Source organism: Python bivittatus, unplaced genomic scaffold (genome assembly GCF_059951505.1).
Source record: "Python bivittatus isolate LINGU-HERP-01145 unplaced genomic scaffold, Pbiv_v1 ctg000690_np1212, whole genome shotgun sequence".
Classification (NCBI taxonomy): Eukaryota; Metazoa; Chordata; class Lepidosauria; order Squamata; family Pythonidae; genus Python; species Python bivittatus.
This window is the reverse complement of record NW_028277096.1, coordinates 991,447-1,010,184: the sequence shown is the minus strand read 5'-3', so window position 1 is coordinate 1,010,184 and position 18,738 is coordinate 991,447. Positions and strand designations below refer to the sequence as shown.

Here is an 18,738-nt window from a genome sequence, read left to right as displayed (position 1 = left end):
CCTATGTTCAAATCCCCACTCAGTTATGAAGGTCTGCTACGATCTGTCAACCTAACTTATTTCAGAGGCTTGGTGTGAAGATAAAATGTGGGTAAGAAGCATACAGTATACTGTATGTTGGCTTGAACTCCCGGAGGAAAAGCTTGCTGTAAATCAAGTGAAGAAAAATAAAATAAATAAATTATTCAGCTTCCTTTACCAAAATAAAGGCCAGCTTATTTTTGCGCTGTCTTCTTTATATCAGAGGTATAAAACTCCAGATATATGGGGGAAGGAAAGTGAGAATTAAGTTATCTATAGCAACTATCTGAGTTCAACAAGTGAAGTAATGAAGTAATAACCTTGAAAAGAGCAAAATCTAAGAATTCCTGTACATTGAACAAAAAATGTTAGACAGTGTTAACAAGGTAAGCAGCTTTATTCCTCATAATGCTATAAACTCTGATCAAGCTCCCTGAAATCTTTGATAAGGAATTCACAAATGATGGGTGTTATAGCACCCAGATTAGCAAAACCAATCTTAAAGCAATGGTGGGACAGTACCAAGGGAGAAACTATTAAAACATGACTGTGGCAACCATGTTTTACTGGTATAACTACTGATAGAGCCCACTGTGATGGCACATGGCAATGTACGGTTCTGGAGCATTTTGAGATACTTCTGGAAGGGAGCTACAGTGGTACCTCGGGATACGAACTTAATCCATTCCGTGACTCTGGACATATCCCGAGTTGGTCGTAACCCGAGGTAAATTTTCCCTGCCGAAGCTGGTCGTAACCCGAAATGTTCGTTAGTAGAGGTGTTCGTATCCCGAGGTACCACTGTATTTTTCATCTCTTCCAAGCCACTATATAATTGTTGAAGGAAAATGATAACAGATCTTAAAGCAACTCTCAAGCCACCTATTAAAACTGAAAGTCAAAAAAAGCACCATTTGTCAGCCTGAAGGCCACACTTGATACCCTAATTATATGCTGGGGCTACACTCCCCAAAGTGGATAGGATAAGAGTTTATGGGACCAGGACAAATATTAGATTTGATTATTTGACACTGAAATGGAATTTGAATTAAAGTGTAGTGGTTAAAGTTTTGCATTAGGACTGAAAAGACCCAGATTCAAGGTGGCATTCAACTGTGGAGGATCCTTGGTTGACTCTGAGACACTCACTATCTTTCAGTCCAACCTACCTCATCAGGTTCTATTTCTCTGAAAAGAAAAAGGAATTGGAGGAAGGAATGCTATGCACACTGCCTTGAGCTCCCAGAACCCTGTTCTACCCAGGGATACACATGGCCCCCACCCTGCCCTTGTTTAAGTGAGCCTTTAAAATCTGGGTCTGTCCTCAGGCCCTGGATTAGAATGGATGGTAGACCCCTTATGGGATATTTCGGTTGTTTAACTGGTGGTTGTTTTTCTCTGGACTGGATTATATATTCTGTTTCTATTGTTTTTCACTGTTGTACACTGTAAGCTGTCTAGAGCAGTGCTTCTCAGCCTCAGCAACTTTAAGATGTGTGGACTTCAACTCCCAGAATTCTCCCATACTGGCTGGGGGAATTCTGGGAGTTGAAGTCCACACAACTTACTGGTCTAGAGTCATGACAATTGGGGTGGCCTATAAATTTAATAAATAAATAATCTAACAATGAAGAGACAAATAAGTCACTCCACAGTGGGATGGGCAGTGACAAATTTGAGACACAAATAAATAAATAAATAAAATAAGATAGGATTGTATCAGGCAATCACAAGATTGTATCTGAAGACAATCATAGTTTGGAGGTGGTCATCCTGCTACCCAAAAATCTGCTGTGGAAAATCCTGTTTTTTTTTCTTAGTGAAGACGAAATGACAATAGAATAGCTCCATCAATTAGCAAAAACAACTCTCCAGCTAGGAATTGGTGTGAGCCAGAAGTGGAGCGAAGCATCCCAGTTCAAGGTGATGCAGCCTCTGAGCTGCTCACTTGCTGTACGGTGCCACTGCTGGCTGCACTGGGCCTCATGTAACTGATTGGCCGCAGCTGCTATGGATGCAGCCAGGGTGGGCAGGCCACAGCCCCAGAGTTAGAGAAGCCATCTCAACAGAAGTATGAGTAAGAAAGCAAGTAGAGAGAAGCCACGGCTAATAAGCCATGTGTAAGACAGCCATCCAAGGTGCTCAAGGCCTTCTAATATGCCTGCAGAGTTCTAGCCCAGAGCATTCAGTTCTTCAAGTCACAGCTCAGGGCAAGTCAAATTAAATGTGCTTTCCTCAAGATGGGGGAGGGCTGAAGGGGGAAAAGCCAGGGAGATTCTTCTGCATGGTCACTTTCTACCTTTTTTCAGGCACTCCGTCCAATGCAGATGGGCACAGACGGCTGGGGTCACCCTGAAATTATAAAACAGGGCTATTGGGTCGAAACTCTCTTACACATTGAAAGGGGTCTTGTCTTTCACAGTTAATTAGAAAAGAGAATTCCTCCAAGTATGGGAGAACAATTTTCTTTGGGCTACAGAGGTAAAACAGATGGGAAGATGGAGGTAATAACTTCAGTTCTAGCTTCCATTAGGCAAAATGGCATTCCATTTACAGTATAATCAGAAAATCTCCCACCATGTTGTAACTTTCACATGACTTTACTCAGTGGCTGACTTGTTATGCCATAGTCTGTCTGTTTATGGTTTACTGAATAAACGTTAATTGTCTGGGATCACATCAAATGCAAAGTTATGAAATTTGTTTTATAAACACAGTGTCTGGGTTCATACAACATGCTGAGTAAAAACCAAATAAATCTCATTGTAGTGGTAAGTGATATGGGAATCCATCCAGTATCTGGAGTTGGCACCCTTTAATTTGAACAGCTCTGGCCTTAGTTTTGGAATCCCAGAAAAAAAAAGGGGGGGGGCATTTGTATTACAAGGCAGTTCTCCAAGGGAATGGACAACAGACATTCCCCACTCCACCCTGAAGTTCTGCATTTTGTTTGTGGTTGGAGTTTGAACTCACTGAGGGATCAGTTAGTTAACTTTAAATGAGATCTGAAAAAAGCTATTTTTATGCCCAGAGAAAGCATTTTATTCTTGAAAGCAAGCTGACTGGTTTTGGCACAACTCAAGTGTGGTTCAAAAATAAGTTGTTCCATTCTAGCACAGATCTCAGAATCAGTTATACAATTATCAGAACCAAGATACAAAATTATTGAAATATATTTATCAGGAACCGTGACCTAGAGAAAGAGATCAAAAGGAGAAAAAGTGTTTATTTTTTCCTGATCTCCTAATAAAAATGCCATATAGTAATAGTATGTTATCCATATTTTAATCAGTTTAAAAGGATATATAAAAGAATGTAAACAATTAGTGTGCCATTTACACCATATGTTGGAAAACTGTGCCATCTTTGTCTCTTGATGGAGCTGTGTTCCCCCAGAGAGAGCAGGTTTGCAATCTGTGGGTCTTATGGGACTTACAGCTCTCGGTCAAGGAAGAGAATCAATGACCAAGGCGGTCATTGCCCAGCTTCTGGCTGATATGCCACTTGCAATCTTACCTGGAAGAAAATGCATGTCTTTGTAATTCGCTCTACATGGTGCTGCCCTGTACGACCACCTGAACATTTCAGTTGATCTTGAATGCAGCGGCCTGCATGCTTGCTAGGCACTCATAGAATCGGCATATCACACATCTGTACAAAAAACTGCATTTTGTACTATTGGTGGTGGTGATAGTTAAATGCAAGTGGCTAATATATCTATTTTAATATTATTCTCTAAAGAATTTATTCTCATTAATGAGACTTATGTTATTTCCCAGTTGTATAGGTGTTGGTATCCACCCATTCTTCAGTTAACAGAAAACTGTCCTGGCATGAAATTTGCTGTCCACCTTGCCGATCCCTACCCTACCATTGTTGCCCCTGTATCAAGTCATTGCCGTCATCTGATTTCCCTCCAATGTAATAAATGATAAAGCCTAGCAGATATACACCTTGAAGCTGTCCTTATTCCTATTGGAATAAAGAGGAAAGTGCTATTTTAACGCAGAAAAAACTAAAGATGACTAAAGTCTGTTTCAGTCATAGGGGACAAAATGAAAGCAGCAACATGGGGAGACTGCAGAAAAAAAAGATGTTGCCACATGTTTATACTGTACTGTGATTAGATGCAAGATGGGGAAGGTGCATTCTTGGGTTTCTGGATTAGTTTAGGAATATAGAAAGTTACCATTCATTATTTAGATGTATTACTTGGTGCGGACTTAGAGTAAGACTACTCCACCAGGGGCAAACACAGCTTCATCTGTGAATTGCCAAGACCACTATTAATGTTTTGTTTGGTTGGGTCTACCCCTTTAGGTCTTGAGCATTCATGTTATGGAATGGAAGCCCCCCCCCTTTTTTTTTGCAAGCCAAGCTACACATGGTGCATCATAGCACCAGTGTAGTGATTTCTGATCTGACATATTTGCATGTAGGTAAAATACAGTTAATATGGTTATACATTGTGTTTCTTAATTTTCCCCCTTGTGTCATATTAAAAATCACAGATTAATAACAAATTTTGGACAGACTCTGAGGATTTACCCAAGTGTTGTTGGTCACTTGCAGCCCTGGGGCTTTAAGTTATATAATGTAAATAGTTGAAGCATTTACAGAAAGTTCAAAGAATTGTGGACTAATGTCTGTGTATCTACTTATTTTCAAATACACTAGAATCAGCTAACTTCACTCCAGATGAAATGCAATTCTCAACCATGTTAAGCTACACTTTTGATTCTGATCTGAACACTTGTTGTGATATAGGTCAACCCCTAATCACCTGGCTTTTAGCTGGTTATCTGATCTGAAGTTGCAATTCCTACTGTTATGTTACCCAAGTTGTCCATTCAAGGACCTTTCAGCTTCTGCTCTGTGATGTAGGGTACAAAAATTCTGGAATTATATTTAATGCTTAATTTCTCCACTAGGGTAGAGGGAGTGGGAACAGTCTCATAAATTTATTCATTTCAATGTAAATGAAATTATTAGGAAATCTGGTAGTTTCAATGCAATTTGGGAGTTGGGTACTGCCTAAATCAAAACAACAACAACAGCAACAAATCTTTTTCTAGTGATTATCCCTAGAAAGCATGTGAGAAAAAGATATGCTCCATTATTCAGATTCTTTTTTTCTCCAATGCATTTAAGCCAGTGAAAAGAATTCAACCTGAATCTCATGCCAATGGTGAAATAAATTAAGGTAGCTAATAAAACCATTGTGGGTTCAGGGACTTAGCATCAAATAATACAGATGGAAGGAGGCCTTGTTAGCCATTTGGTCAAATTTCCCATTTGATCCAGTGATTGAAATGATCACCAGCAGACACCCATTGTGTTATTGTTAAGAACCGGTTAAATGATCCTTTTTCTGAACCTGTTGCTTCTGCATCTCTTGAAAGCTCAATGCAGTCACTTTGCTGTGGCAACAGTCCCAGTGGAAATGTCTCCTATGTACACACCTGTAGGCTCAGAAGATCAGAAAAGGCCTTAAAGCAGCCACACAGAGAATTCAAAAGTCTCTACACAAAAACAGTATTCAGGTGGGTTCTGTGGTTGCTTCTCCAAATTCTTTGCGTAGACCTAATCAGCTTCTAAAAAAGACTTCTTCATGCCAAACTAGTAGTCCACTCAACTCAGAATTCTGTCTCCAAGAATGGCAGGCAAAATTCAAGCAAAAGTTCATAGGAAGTGCAGATAGTGACAACTGTCCTATTAATCATTAACATCTGGCAGTCAGAGCTCCAAAATCTCTCAACATGAAGGCTGCACTTTTGCCAGTCATGGCTAGTAGCCATCCATATATAACTAGCTGGCCAAGAAACCTAATTATTTTCCAAAGCAATTCATACTGTTGGCAGTCCTACAGTTTAATTATGTATCTTACTTGGTCCATTGATACACTATTAAAATTTACACAAGAATGAATAAAAATGCTAAATACCGCATAGGAAAATTTTATACCTCTGTCATAATGTTTAGTTATGAAAATATTTGTTAATGATTTGAAGTGGGAACAAATATTTATTTGGTTCTGCTATAGCAACATTTTAAGTATATGCTATCCCATTTTAAGAATGAATCACTTTTCCTTATTCACCCTCTTCAAATCCATTTTATAAACCTTTCATAATGTTTCATTCATTTTCCCCCCTTCCCATTATAACCATCAACCATCATTTTGATTTAGCCATATAAGACAACTTTTACACTTTCTTCTTCACCCACCAGAACAAATGGACATCTCCAAATTGAGTATCTCTCAACTGGACTACTGCAATATGTCTTTTGCAGTGTTGTTCTTGTAGGGAGTTTGAGGGCTTCAGCTAACACAAATTGTTACAGGTCATCAATCGACAAGGATTACTGACAGAAAGCACATTGTACTGATCCTGATTCATCTACACTGGCTTCAAATTTATACTCAGGCCCAGTTGAAAGGGCTGATTATTATCTCTAAAATCATGAGGAGACTAGGCTCTGCTTTGTTCCTTAGAAAACATGTTCTCCTATACAGTGCCTTAGATTAGTTAATATTGACTCCATGGTTCTTTAAGAACATTACATCCATAATATATTTTATGCCATATCTATGCTTCAGATCTTCTTCATCTGTGTGTAAATCATGCAGAATTTGAATTTTCATAATGCAACTTTTTATATTGATATCTGTACATTTCCATATATCATGAACATTACTGGATCAGAAAGCAAACTTGTAAAGGCAGAGGTGCAAAAAAGTCTACAGGTGGAATGGGATACTGTATAACGTACAGATACATTATAATCTTATCTGCCTAAAAACCTGTAAGCTATTTGCAATCTAATCCTACATTGGAAGACTTCTGCTGAATCAGAGTGAAAGTGCAGCACCTCATCGTTACTGAGAGGCACACCTTTTGGGTTTGAAGCCAAGCAGTGCTCCTCTGTTCAGAGGTACATTGCCTCAGAACCTGAAGGTTCATTTAATCATCATAACTGCTCCCACTTTAAGCCCATATGTGTGGCCATAAACTTCTTGTAACAAGGAGTTCCACAAGTTAATATTGCACTGCCCGGAAAGATACTATTACAGTTTATAAGTCTTTCTAAACATCTGTCAGCAAGGAAGAAACAATTTATGGGAAAAGGCAACTAGAATAACTGTACAAGTTTCTGCTTGCCCACATTTGAAAGCATAGATAAATTATTTACTCCTGCATGTAAATAGCTGGTAAGAAAATCAAAGAGGCCCAACACATGATCCTGATTTCAACTTGAAACTGTATTTGAGCACACAAGGTGTGTGCGTATAAAATTTTTACAGCATTTCAACATGAACTTGCATGATTGTTTCCAGTGTTTGCACCAGAGTGACAGCTAGGAACCCCTGTAATTCCAGATGTGCCATACTGCCATCCATCTCCCACAAGGATTACATTATATAACCTTGGTTCCTAGCTAAACTTTTTACATTTTTCAGGAAGCAGATTACAACCCACTAACCTACTTGTGGTTACAGCTTAACCAAAAGTAATAGTCAAGAAAGAAACAAAGAAGCTTTTTGCCTCATCCTTAACTGTCCAATATGTGACATGTTCACCTTTGTGCAAATAAATGGAGACTGGCAATAGAGACCACACAAAGCCCAAAACACTACTCCTTATTACTCTCCTCCAGTGCTCATAAGATACTGTTACACTCATCTTTCATATCAAAGGTGGGCAATCCAAGTCCCTAAAGTTGTATGTGGTCCCAAGTCCCTTTGCTCCAGTCCCAAGACGCAAAGCTACTATAACCACCCAGCTGAATTTTGGTCCATGACTGCCAGCAATTGAGAGTATAATTTCTTATCATGCTGATACCGAAGCACCTAAAAATGTTACTATGAATCTTTGAATAGGCCAAACACCAGTATCAAACAAAACTCTCAAACTCTCAGGCCACTCATACAGTTTTGTGGTGGCAGCTGGCCATCCTTTACCTTAGTAAGCTGAATATGACCCTCCTCTAAAAGCAGAATTCAGAACCTACATCTCCTTGATCATTTCTGTATCTTTGGCTCCAGCTTCCCAGCAGCCTGCTAAAAAGGAAGTAGAGAAAGGCTGCTGACAGGCCAGTCAATGTCTTCCTGTTTGAACTCCTTTACTAGAAGAACCAATTCATGCTCTTCTACCTTCTGCTGTCCTGGCTGAACCTTAAGACAGCTTAACTTTGCCTGGTAAGTAAGTTGTCTGCCAGTTTGTCCTTAATTTTTCTAGTTCTGCTTCAGCATATCTACTTCATTTTGATCTAGCTAGGCCCCCTTGGCCATTCCAGCTTGCCATGTTTTACTGCTGAACAAGGCTGGCTCTACAGCTAAGACAGAAATGAAGCACTGCACCAGGGGGCAAACACTGGGCAGAGTGTGATGGTGGTGATGCCCTGGAGAACTGAGTAATCCTGCCACACCACCTGCTCTGGGTACTCCAAGCTAACCTCCTTCCTTTAGATTTAGTGGAGATTGCTTTCCCATGTTGAAGTAAAAATTGTGTTGATCAATTTTTGTAATGGAATTGGTCCAAGCAGAAGGGGGAGACATATTTTGCCTGCATCAGACAGGAAAATGACTTGACTCATCCAGCAGTCAGTGGCCCTGCTCCTTCAAAGACCCTTGAAACCTAATTCCTTTGGAAAATATGCTGACAAAGCTGCTCCCCAAGTTACCATCTATGTATCAACAGGACTCAAAATAGCACACATACACCCACGCACACACCTTCTTGCTTTGTTTCACTTCATGTGATTGGCCACAGTGCTGTCTTAATTCTGCAGTAACTTCTTCCTTCTATTTCTGTTAGTCTGGGGAACCTTCATAGGGGTGATGAATATCCAAAGAGCCTTTGGTCTCAATAAGTATGTGTCAATAAGCAAGAAGCAGATGTCCCAATTAGTTCATGATCCAGAAAAAGTAAATAGAATTTCCCTTGTGACCCCTTATAATTCCATCTTTGTTTAGACTTCAGAGCACTCATTCTTAAAATGCCTGAATTGTCTTGATGGGTGCCTCCTATCCATTTTTGAAAAACACTTGAAACAGGTACACAAGTAAGATAGGCCACCAATCTTCAGAGTATTCCACTACTGTATAGGATTAAAAAAAAAGAAATTCCAACATGGAAAAGCAGAAAATTTCTTTTTCAAAAGTAGAACCAGGTTGAGTCAAGAATTTTAGTCATAGCTCTGTAGTTGAACATGTGTTTGTAAGGAAAAGATCCCAGATTCAGTTAGTAGCATTTCCAGTTCAGGCCAGGAAAGACTTCAATTTGAGCACTACTTGGACTGATCTTCACTCATGTGGTGTCTTGCAAAGTTTTGAACCACATCCCTATGTTCATGTTCCCTGGAAATGATGGAAGTTACAGCCCAACATATTTGGAGACTATCAGCCTAAGGAAGCACCACATACTGTATACAACACTATGTTATTGGGCCAATGATTTGATTCAAAGTAAGGTAACTTCCTATATTTGGAATTGGCTGTAGCTCACTGATAAAGAAGCTGAAATCTATGCAAATGATCCAAAATTCAGTTCCTAGGATTTCATGGGAAAGCTATCTAAAACACTTTTTCAGTCAATGTATACAGTACAAGCCTCAGCTTGATATATCTATGGTCTAATCTTTAATAAAATAGCATAACATTTGTGTCATCATTTTTAAGAAGGATTATATGGAATGTAGGAACTGCACATTCCTGCCCCCTACCCTTTGTAAAACCCTCTTTACTAAGGGAAATTTCCATTTGCCTCTGGGGAGCAGGACACAAAACTGCAAAAACTTGCACGTGGTTATTTGAAACAGCTGCTGGTGACCAAAACATGTCCTCAGGATTGCAGCAAAATGATAGAATCATAGGGATAGAAGGAAACTAAAGTCCATCAAATTCATTAGGATCATCATGAGCCGAGGTTGACATCTTGCCTCTCAGCTGTCCCTTTCCATCTATTCATCCAAAGTCAACTGGACTCTTCCAATAAGGAGACTGATGGACAAAGTGCCAAGTTGTTGCATATCTCAGACACACCGGGATTACAGCATCATTCAGTATCCCATTCCTGACTCTTATTGGCTAGGATTACCAGAGATACAGAACACCCTAATCTTTGCTGTCATCTAGTAGTTGTCCAGATGTTGGTGCTCATGCTTGTTGTTCAGTCGTCAAGTCGTGTCTGACTCTTCGTGACCCCATGAACCATATTGCGCCAGGCCTTCCTGTCCTTCACTGCCTCCCTGAGTTGGCTCAGTTTCATGCTCATTGCTTCAGTGATGCTATCTAACCATCTCATCCTCTGCCGTCCTCTTCTCCTTTTGCCTTCAATCTTTCCCAGCATCAGGGTCTTCTCCAAAGAGATCTCTCTTCGCATTAGGTGACCAAAGTATCTGAGCTTGAGCTTCATTATCGATCCTTCCAATGAGCAATCAGGGTTGATTTCCTTTAAGATTGACTGGGTTGGCCTCCTAGCAGTCCAGGGGACTCTTAAGAGTCTTCTCCAGCACCACAGTTCAAAGGCATCAATTCTTCGGCGCTCAGCCTTCTTTATGGTTCAGCTTTCACAGCCGTACATTACTACTGGGAAAACCATAGCTTTGACTACGCGGATCTTTGTCGGCAAGGTGACATTCTCCTTTTGCCTTCGATCTTCCCCAGCACCAGGGTCTTTCTATACATATACAAAAAATTGTTCCCATAATCAGTAGGTGATGTATTGTAAGGGTTCCAGATTCTACTGCATAAAGATATCTGCAGTTACCTAAAATTGGTGAAATATGCTTGTATTTCCAGAACCTTAAAAAAGAACTTTAACTATATCAAGCAGTTGATAAAACAATGAAAAATCACTTTATCCAGTCAGGGATAAGTTTCATAAAATAAAATGTAATTATTTTCAAATTTCTCCAGACACTCTAGCCAAGATCTTTTCATTTGCATAAATGTGTCCACCCCACTCCAAATGAAATGACTTGCCAAAAGTAAGCAGTCACAATGCTTCAACTGTAGTGAGAAATATTCAGTTGTATTTCACACTCACAAATGCTGTATTCGCATTTTATACCTAAATAAACCTTATTATGACTTAACATGACGGCCTGCTTCACACAGCATTGTAAAACAATAGCTGAGTTTCCCAAAATATATTGAAATACAAACTATCCAACCTAACTTTAGCCTTTTATGGCATGTTGTGCAAAGCCATCTTTCTCTTCCCCATGCCTTTCCTTGAAAATGGCCTCATACAATTAAATTTATCAGTGTCAGATAATGGAAAATATTTTTAGTACCATTCTATTTTTTTTTTGTTTGCATTTGCCAAACCAATAAATAAACCAAAGTCAAATTGGAAGGTTCCATTAGTATATCTAACATCATTTAAGTAAGGTCACTTTTGAGCTAACTCGACCCTGGGAACTAAATAGATGTGTCCAATTAATTTTTTGTGGCAACAGTACAGAAATGGTTTGCCACTATTTTATTCCAAGACATTTTTTCAACTTCCCCATCTTGTCTACAGGCCTGGTATTGTTTGGTGGTTTCCCATCCGAGTACTAACAAGGTCTTACTCTGCTTAGTTTTTTGAGATCAGTCATGGTCAGCTAGATGCTGCCACCTAGTTGGGCCACTATCACATGCTTCATTTTTTTGTTTGTTTGTTTCTTTTAAATGATTCCTTTTCAAAAATTTTACAGACCAGAGGACATATTCCATAAATGTATTACTATAACATCCACATCCATGTCCATTCTTATGAAGGGAAGCCAACTTGATATGGGCCATTTTACAGTGAGTCAGTTCCCCCTTCCAATAAATCCTTCCAAACGTAAACATTTCACCAGTCCAACAAGCAATAATTCAGCTGCTGGCATGCTGTCTTTCTGGATTAGTCCCACCATAGCATTCAGGAGTAATTCAAATGACGGCCATAGCAGCAGGAGGAACAGTGTTTTTTTTTTTCTTTTTAAGCAGAATATATGAAAAGACACCCCCAAAGATTGTTGGTGATTAAGTATTTGTTCAATAGACTTGACTGCTGCATGAGGCCCCCAAACAAATGTTCTTGTCCTAACCCTTAAGGAAATGTTCAACATACCCCAATTTTAAATACAAATCCTCATTATAGAGAGAAACATTTGGCAAAGCCTTTTCCTTGGTAGATTCCACTTGGCTGCAAGGAACATTTAGAGCTTCAGAGATGAGCAAGGAATAAGTGAGACCCTACCTTTCTTCTGTCTTGGCAGAATAAGACTTGTACAATCTTATTTTTCAAATACAATCAGTTGCTTCTTTCCATCCCAAGACCACTTTTCCCAATGATTTGGCTTCTTCCAGGATGTCAGCGATTTTTATTTGGTGGTAGAGTGAGTATAAGAATTCCCCACCCCCTAGAAAATATACTCTAATTCCCATCTCAGTACACAGCTGCCAAAAGAGATGGGTAAACTGCCAGGCACACATGTATTTTCCTCCAACAGCTGTCTCAGCTTATATGGTTGATACTTGGGTGTATAAGGGAAGGAGGGAGAGAAACGATTTGGGCACAAATCCATCTTTCATGGTACAGGCAAAACTGAAATCTCTTGTTACAACCTTGCCCTGTTTGCATACATCTTGTTCTATGCTAGAACATGCGAGAGAGACAGAGAGCGGAGACTGCCTGCCATAAAGCGGTGCAAATGACATTTTGAAAAAGCAAGAAATTTATTCTGTTGCAGTGTATGACTTCACCGGCGTATTTCCCAGGTTGCAGTTTCATACAAGCTACCCACACATGCTTAGGCGGGTACTTTCCTCCCCTCATTCCCCCCTCCCTGATCTTTCCTGTGTATCTCAATTTTTTCCTTGAATGTTTTTTCCCACCAGCATCAAGCTGGCTTCACCCCCAGCCTCTCAAATAGGTTGCCTCCATTTTAAATTGGTTCAAACCAAATTCCTCAGGAACTGCTTTAACCCTTCCAGCTCATCTGAACATCATCTTTCATCAGAGTGATGCCTTTTCCCCCTCCCCAACTTCAGAGGTAGAAAACTGATCCAGCCCATGTGCAGTTTAACCCCACTTGACTTATTTTACCCTCATGATTTCCCTGAAAAGGGTAATCATTAAGTGAATATATCTCTTCACACTCCATTTAATTTCTAGCCCCTCACAACCACTACTCCCATCACATTGCAAAGATCCAGTTTATTCCAGTTGCTAATTTCACAGAAATAAACATACCTTTTCATACATGTACATGGCCACGTGCACATGCACACACACACACACATTTCCATCTTCAAAAGGGGATTTCAAATCCTTTCATCTCCCAAACTTTATTTTATCCTGTTTGATTAGCTTACATAAGCCAATCCACTCTTTGGATTGATGCCATCCCCGAGGCATCTTGTGCACTTTGATGGCTTCACAACAACTTAAGAAAAATACTCATTCATCTTGGTATCCTGCTGTGACCCTTTTTGCAAAACCCCATGTATCCATCTATGCACACGTGTGCGTGCTTATAGGTGCACATGCATGCAAATCAAGCAGGCTCAGAGGCAGCTAAGGGCTCTTCTAGCCGCCTTTTTCCTGCAAAGGTTTCCTCTCTTAGCAAAGGTCTCTCCAGGACACCTTCTGCATCTTTTCCCAGAGTTCCTTTCTTGAAAAAGAAACCAGAGTTATTCTAGAGCTCCCCCTCTGCCAGGCAAGGGCATCAGCCTTCTTTCCAATACTATACCTTAAGGAAGCCAAGCCGTGCGGGTGGAAGGGAAGGGAGGAGGGAGTCTAATGCCATATCCATGATATCTCTCATCCATTTATACAGGACAGTTATCCTGTAAGAACAACCTGACCATCATCTGATAGGCACTGGGAAAGTGATAAATAAATCTTGCATATTTGACCCAACCCTAAAACCATTCCTTTCTTGCCAGTCTTATGTGTATAGCAGGTGAAAAGATACTCCCTCTGTCATTAAACAATACTGCTTTGGGGAAACAAGTTCATCAGTGGCTCTACTTTGTTATCCATGTATTGTGGAGGTAACTGCTTTTCCCCTTCACTTGGCCCTATGTTAGGACAGAGGATTAATCTAGCCACCTCAGGTTTTAAGGATCCTTTTGAGGAAGACTGCCCCTACCACCACTCCGCTTATTGCTCTTCATTTTTATTTTTAGAAGTGCAAACACCTTTCTACACTATCTCTTTCTCTCCCTGTCCTCCAGTATTGAGGTCTAGAATTGTTGTCCTCTGGAGCGAAAAATCGTCCCCTTTGCATCCCTAATTACTGCATCATTTATTCAGCAAATACAAATCAGATTGTGTTCAATGGGACTTACTCTCAAGGAAGGAAGTTTGCATGGCATCTCATCTCCATAGTGCCTTCTTGATAGAGCAGGAAAAAGAGAAATTGCTTTTTTCCCACATACTCTAGGATGATTGATTTTCAACAGCTCAATCTAATGTGTAACCTCTCCAGCCTTCCATGTATGTTGGGATTGCAACTCCTGGAAATCATGGCAGTTCCACTCCCAACATATCTGGAGGACACCAGTCTGGAGAATGCTACGCCACTGGGTCTCCGTCTTATCTCAGTTGACATCAGCACTGGCACCATGCAAGTCTACAAGTTGAAAAGATAATATTTCTGTTAAAGGTGATTCAGAGTTAAAGATTATTGTCCTATGAGATGTAATCCTAGGAGATCTTCCTAGATCACCTAAGGAAGAAATGTAAGATGTTGATGTTTTTGTTTCTCAACTATAAAGAGTTTAAGGTTATGTTCTCTTAATGCATTTCATTCAATGCTATCTTCTCATCCCAGAGTCTGGAGAACATTCAGATTTTCTACCTCATGGTTATCTTAGCAGAACAAAGCCAACTAAGAAGGTAATTTTAGAATGAAGTAGGTGGTGAACCAAAACATCTGGATATATCAGGCTAGAGAAAAGTACTCTAACCTGAAGGAGAGTTCAGCACATCTGGAAGGTATCAGATGAACCAAATCTATTTTAGAGGATAACCAGAGGATCATTTCTCACTAAAATGTAATCCTTGGCCAAATATCTCAGTGTTGTGATTTCTTTTTTGGCAATGCCTTTGAGCATCTCAGTTATTCCAGATTGGAGCTTTTCTCCATAATAGTTTAAGGCCATTCTGTCCACAGGCTTTCTTTGAGGGGGTGACTTCAGACTTTGTAGGGGGATGGAAAATATTTCAAGAGCCAAAAAGACTATACAAGAGCATAACACTGTTTCTTCTTGAAGTGTCCCAACTGCAGTGGTCCATTTTGAGAGGTGATCTTAGTTTCCTAGGAGGGTAGGCAAGATCAGGCTGGGCAAACATCTTCAAGATGGGTTGCTTCGAAAGCACCCTTTTTTCTGCTGCATCCTGTTGGCTGGTGTGTGTGTGTGTGTGTGTGTGCTTCCTTTGCCAAAATAGGGACAACACAACTGCATTCTTGGAGGTGACTACAAGTTATTCCTCTCTATTTGAGACTCCCTAACCCAGACTATTGGATTATATCAGAGAGAGAGAGAGAGAGAGAGAGAGAGAGATTAGCCAGTAAATCCAAATTCTCTGGGAATTATGGGGGATGAAGTCCAACAAATCCAAAGAGCTCCAGACTGGGAAAAACTGTTCTGTTTCTTCCATGTGTGTACAGAAAGCACGTATCTGCATGCATACACATGTAATGTTGCTCCCCCAACATACCAAATTTTAAGAGCAATCCTGTCCTGGCCTCAGTGGCTGGCTCTGTGCTTCACGCAACTGAGCATTCCCTTACGTCACTTGGCATAAGCTTTTGAATAAGAATATGAGATTTCCTAGCTCTGCCTGAGATTTGGGAGACTGGAAGCGTTCTTCGTCTTCCCCTCCCCGGCCATTCCTGCATATGCATTAAGTCTTTCTGGAGGTTGGAGAGAGGGTGCCGCTCTCTTAAGAATCCTCCTCCCTCACGGGGCATCTGGAACGATTTGCCTGCCTCTGATCTCCCCCTCCCTCTGCAAAATCTCTGTACGGAAATAGGAGCGCAGAATCCAGAAAAGGGGAGATCTCCCCACCAGGCAGCCACACATACAATTCTTCATTGCAAATTGGGGATGGGGGCCTTGCACCTTTCCAGCAGCCATGCATTACTTGAGTGTGCTCAGTCAGCCTTGGAGGTCACCCTTCCGCCGCCTGGGGCGCGCCAGGGCCGTAGACCTCCCTACCCGCTCCCCCCTCGGAGGCAGCCCCCCTGCCCCGTTTCTCGCTCCCGCTGCCCCCCGCCCCCCACCTTACCTCCAGACCTGTCCCATCTGCAGCAGGTGGATAACAGTCTGCCAGATCCAGACGGAAAGCCTGCAGAGGCGCTGTGCGCCGGGGGGAGCGGCGTGGTGTCCCGGGCCAGCCCGACGGCCCCCTCCGACCGAGCCCATCATGGGAGGGCCGCGGCTGGTGAGGCCCTGCACGGCCCCCAGGCCTCCGCCGGTGTAGTCTTGCACGAACCATCGGAAGCTGAGGATCTGCACCAGGACAGAAGGCAGGAGGACGAAGGCCAGAGTCAGGCCGCACCACAGGTAGTCCCGCCGGCCGTAGTGGTCCAGGGCCAGCCAGAGGTCGGTGCCCACATCGCCCAACAGCACCAGCAGCGCCAGCACGATCCACAGACAGTCCAGCCACGGCCGCTCCACCGCCAGCGCCACGACCGCCGCCGAGGGCGAGGGCGGCTGCCCGTCGGCCGGTTCCAGCGGGTCGGTGCCGCCTCCCGGGGCCCCCGAGGCCGACCCCCCGGCCCGGCCCAGCAGGCTCCGTAGGCAGGCGCTCCGGCAGCCCCAATAGCACGATGACGTGTTGCAGCAATGGCAGATGTGCATGGAGCTGCTGCCCCCGGCCTCGTCCCCCGCGCCGCCACAGCCGCCCGGGCCGGCCGCGCTGGCGGCTGCGGCGGCGTGGTGCGGATGATGGTGCGGGAGGTCGTCCAGGTTGTGCAGCTGCGAGAAGCCGCTGCCGTCCGACTTGGCCGCCATCACCTCCGCCGCCTGCCGCCGCCGCCGCCGCCTCCGCCTCCGCCGCCACCGCCACCACCAGGCTCCCCCCTTGCTGCCCGGCCCGGCAGCCCGCTTCCCGCCCGCCCGCTTCCCACCGCCCTCCCGTCCGTCCTCCCTTCCTTCTTGCCTGCCCTCCTCCCGCCCGCCCTCCTCCCGCCCTCCTCCCGGGCCCCTCCGGCCGCAGGGCTCGGGATGCCCTCCCCACCACCCACCGCCACCTCCTCCTCCTTTCCCCTCCGCTTCCGGGGGAGGAGGGAGGCGCTAAATACCAACCGGGGCCCCCATTCCCTCCTCCTCCTCCTCCTCCCCCCCTCCTCCTTCCAGACCCGCAAGCAGCCGCCGCCGCCGCCGCCGCCGCCGCCGCCGCACAGGAAGGATGGGGCTGGGGGACCCCTAGTGCCAGCGCCGGGGAAGAGCCAGCGCTCCACCGAGGGGGAAGGAGAAGGAGACCACCCCGCACGTCCGCCCACGCCGCCGCGGCTGGCATTGAAGGAGGAGGGGGGACACCCTCGCCTGGCTGGCTGGCTGGCTTGGACCAGATCGGCCCGGCCTCCCCCTGCCAAGGTCCAGCATCCCCGGCTCATCCCCCCCTTCCCGAGCTCCCCTCCCCAGCTCACACGGGCGCTGGCTCAGCTCGGAATCTACCGAACTGGAGGCTTCCTGCAAGCGCAGCCTCTATTGCCTGGCGACGGGGGAGAGGCTCCCTTCCACCTGCACATAGCCCCGCGTCTGCTTTTTAGCCTCCATCCGCCATCCTTAGTCTCAGCATGAACCCCCTCCCTGAGGTGTCCCCATTGCTTCCCTTGGAGGTGATGCGTCTGGACGACTTTCACGCCTGTGAGCTGTGTCACACCTCCGCCTGCCCGCCCTTGTCTTCCCCTGCCTACGATGGTAGTGGGCAAAAATTACACTGTCTCCTTATCATACTAGCCTCTCAGGGTTGAGCTCTTCTGCAGCAAAAGCAGCAACCCTCTAGCTTGTTTCCTTCCTTCCTTCCTTCCTTCCTTCCTTCCTTCCTTCCTTCCTTCCTTCCTTCCTTCTCCTCCTTCTCTTTCTCTCCCTCCCTCCCTCCCTCCCTCCCTCTCCAGCTGCAAAATATCATCCCAGTTTAAAACTGGTTGGGTGGGACATAAATCCCAAGGCTTTAGGATAAGGTTGCATTGGCTCCCCGCCTCTTTTAAAACACTCCTACAATTCTGCATTTGCATTCTTAGATCACTCTCATAGAATGCTTCCAGATTCCTATCCCTCCTACTCCAACAACCCAGCCACTTTTCCTCTGCAACAGAATAATGCATTCACAACTTCCCTGCAACTGCCCCAGTCTAGATCTCTTATAAGATCTTACCACCCATACTAGGTCTCACGTTTCTGCTCATCAGTCAAGTCTGATGACCTCCTATAATGAATCCAACATCTCAGGTTATTTGAAGTTGGGTGGAGTGGTGGATGGGGACAGTTGTGACACTTGAGCTGGAATAATATTATTTCTAAAGTGTTTATAAAAATGAGGTGCTTTGTCTCATGCAAACACAAGATGCCAGCCTGAGGCATACCGTCTGAATAAGGCAAAGTGCTCAAGGATGGCGTGGGAGTGGAGGAGAAAAAAGAAAGAAAGAAAGAAAGAAAGAAAGAGGTGTCAGATCAATTAGAAGATGCTAGTGTGAAGGGGGCAAGCTTTTATCAGGAAT

At 43.5% G+C, this 18,738-nt stretch overlaps 1 protein-coding gene across 1 annotated transcript in view; it reads right to left on the bottom strand.

Annotated features, from left to right (window-relative positions):
* The window catches only part of XKR6 (XK related 6), a 154,185-nt gene extending 137,159 nt beyond the window's left edge, over nucleotides 1–17,026 (bottom strand). Inside the window, exon 1 of the mRNA XM_088152353.1 lies at nucleotides 16,299–17,026. Within this exon, the coding sequence (XP_088008479.1) occupies nucleotides 16,299–17,026 (728 nt within the window). The remainder of the gene's footprint in view (nucleotides 1–16,298) is intronic.
* Between the last annotated feature and the right edge of the window lie 1,712 nt (nucleotides 17,027–18,738).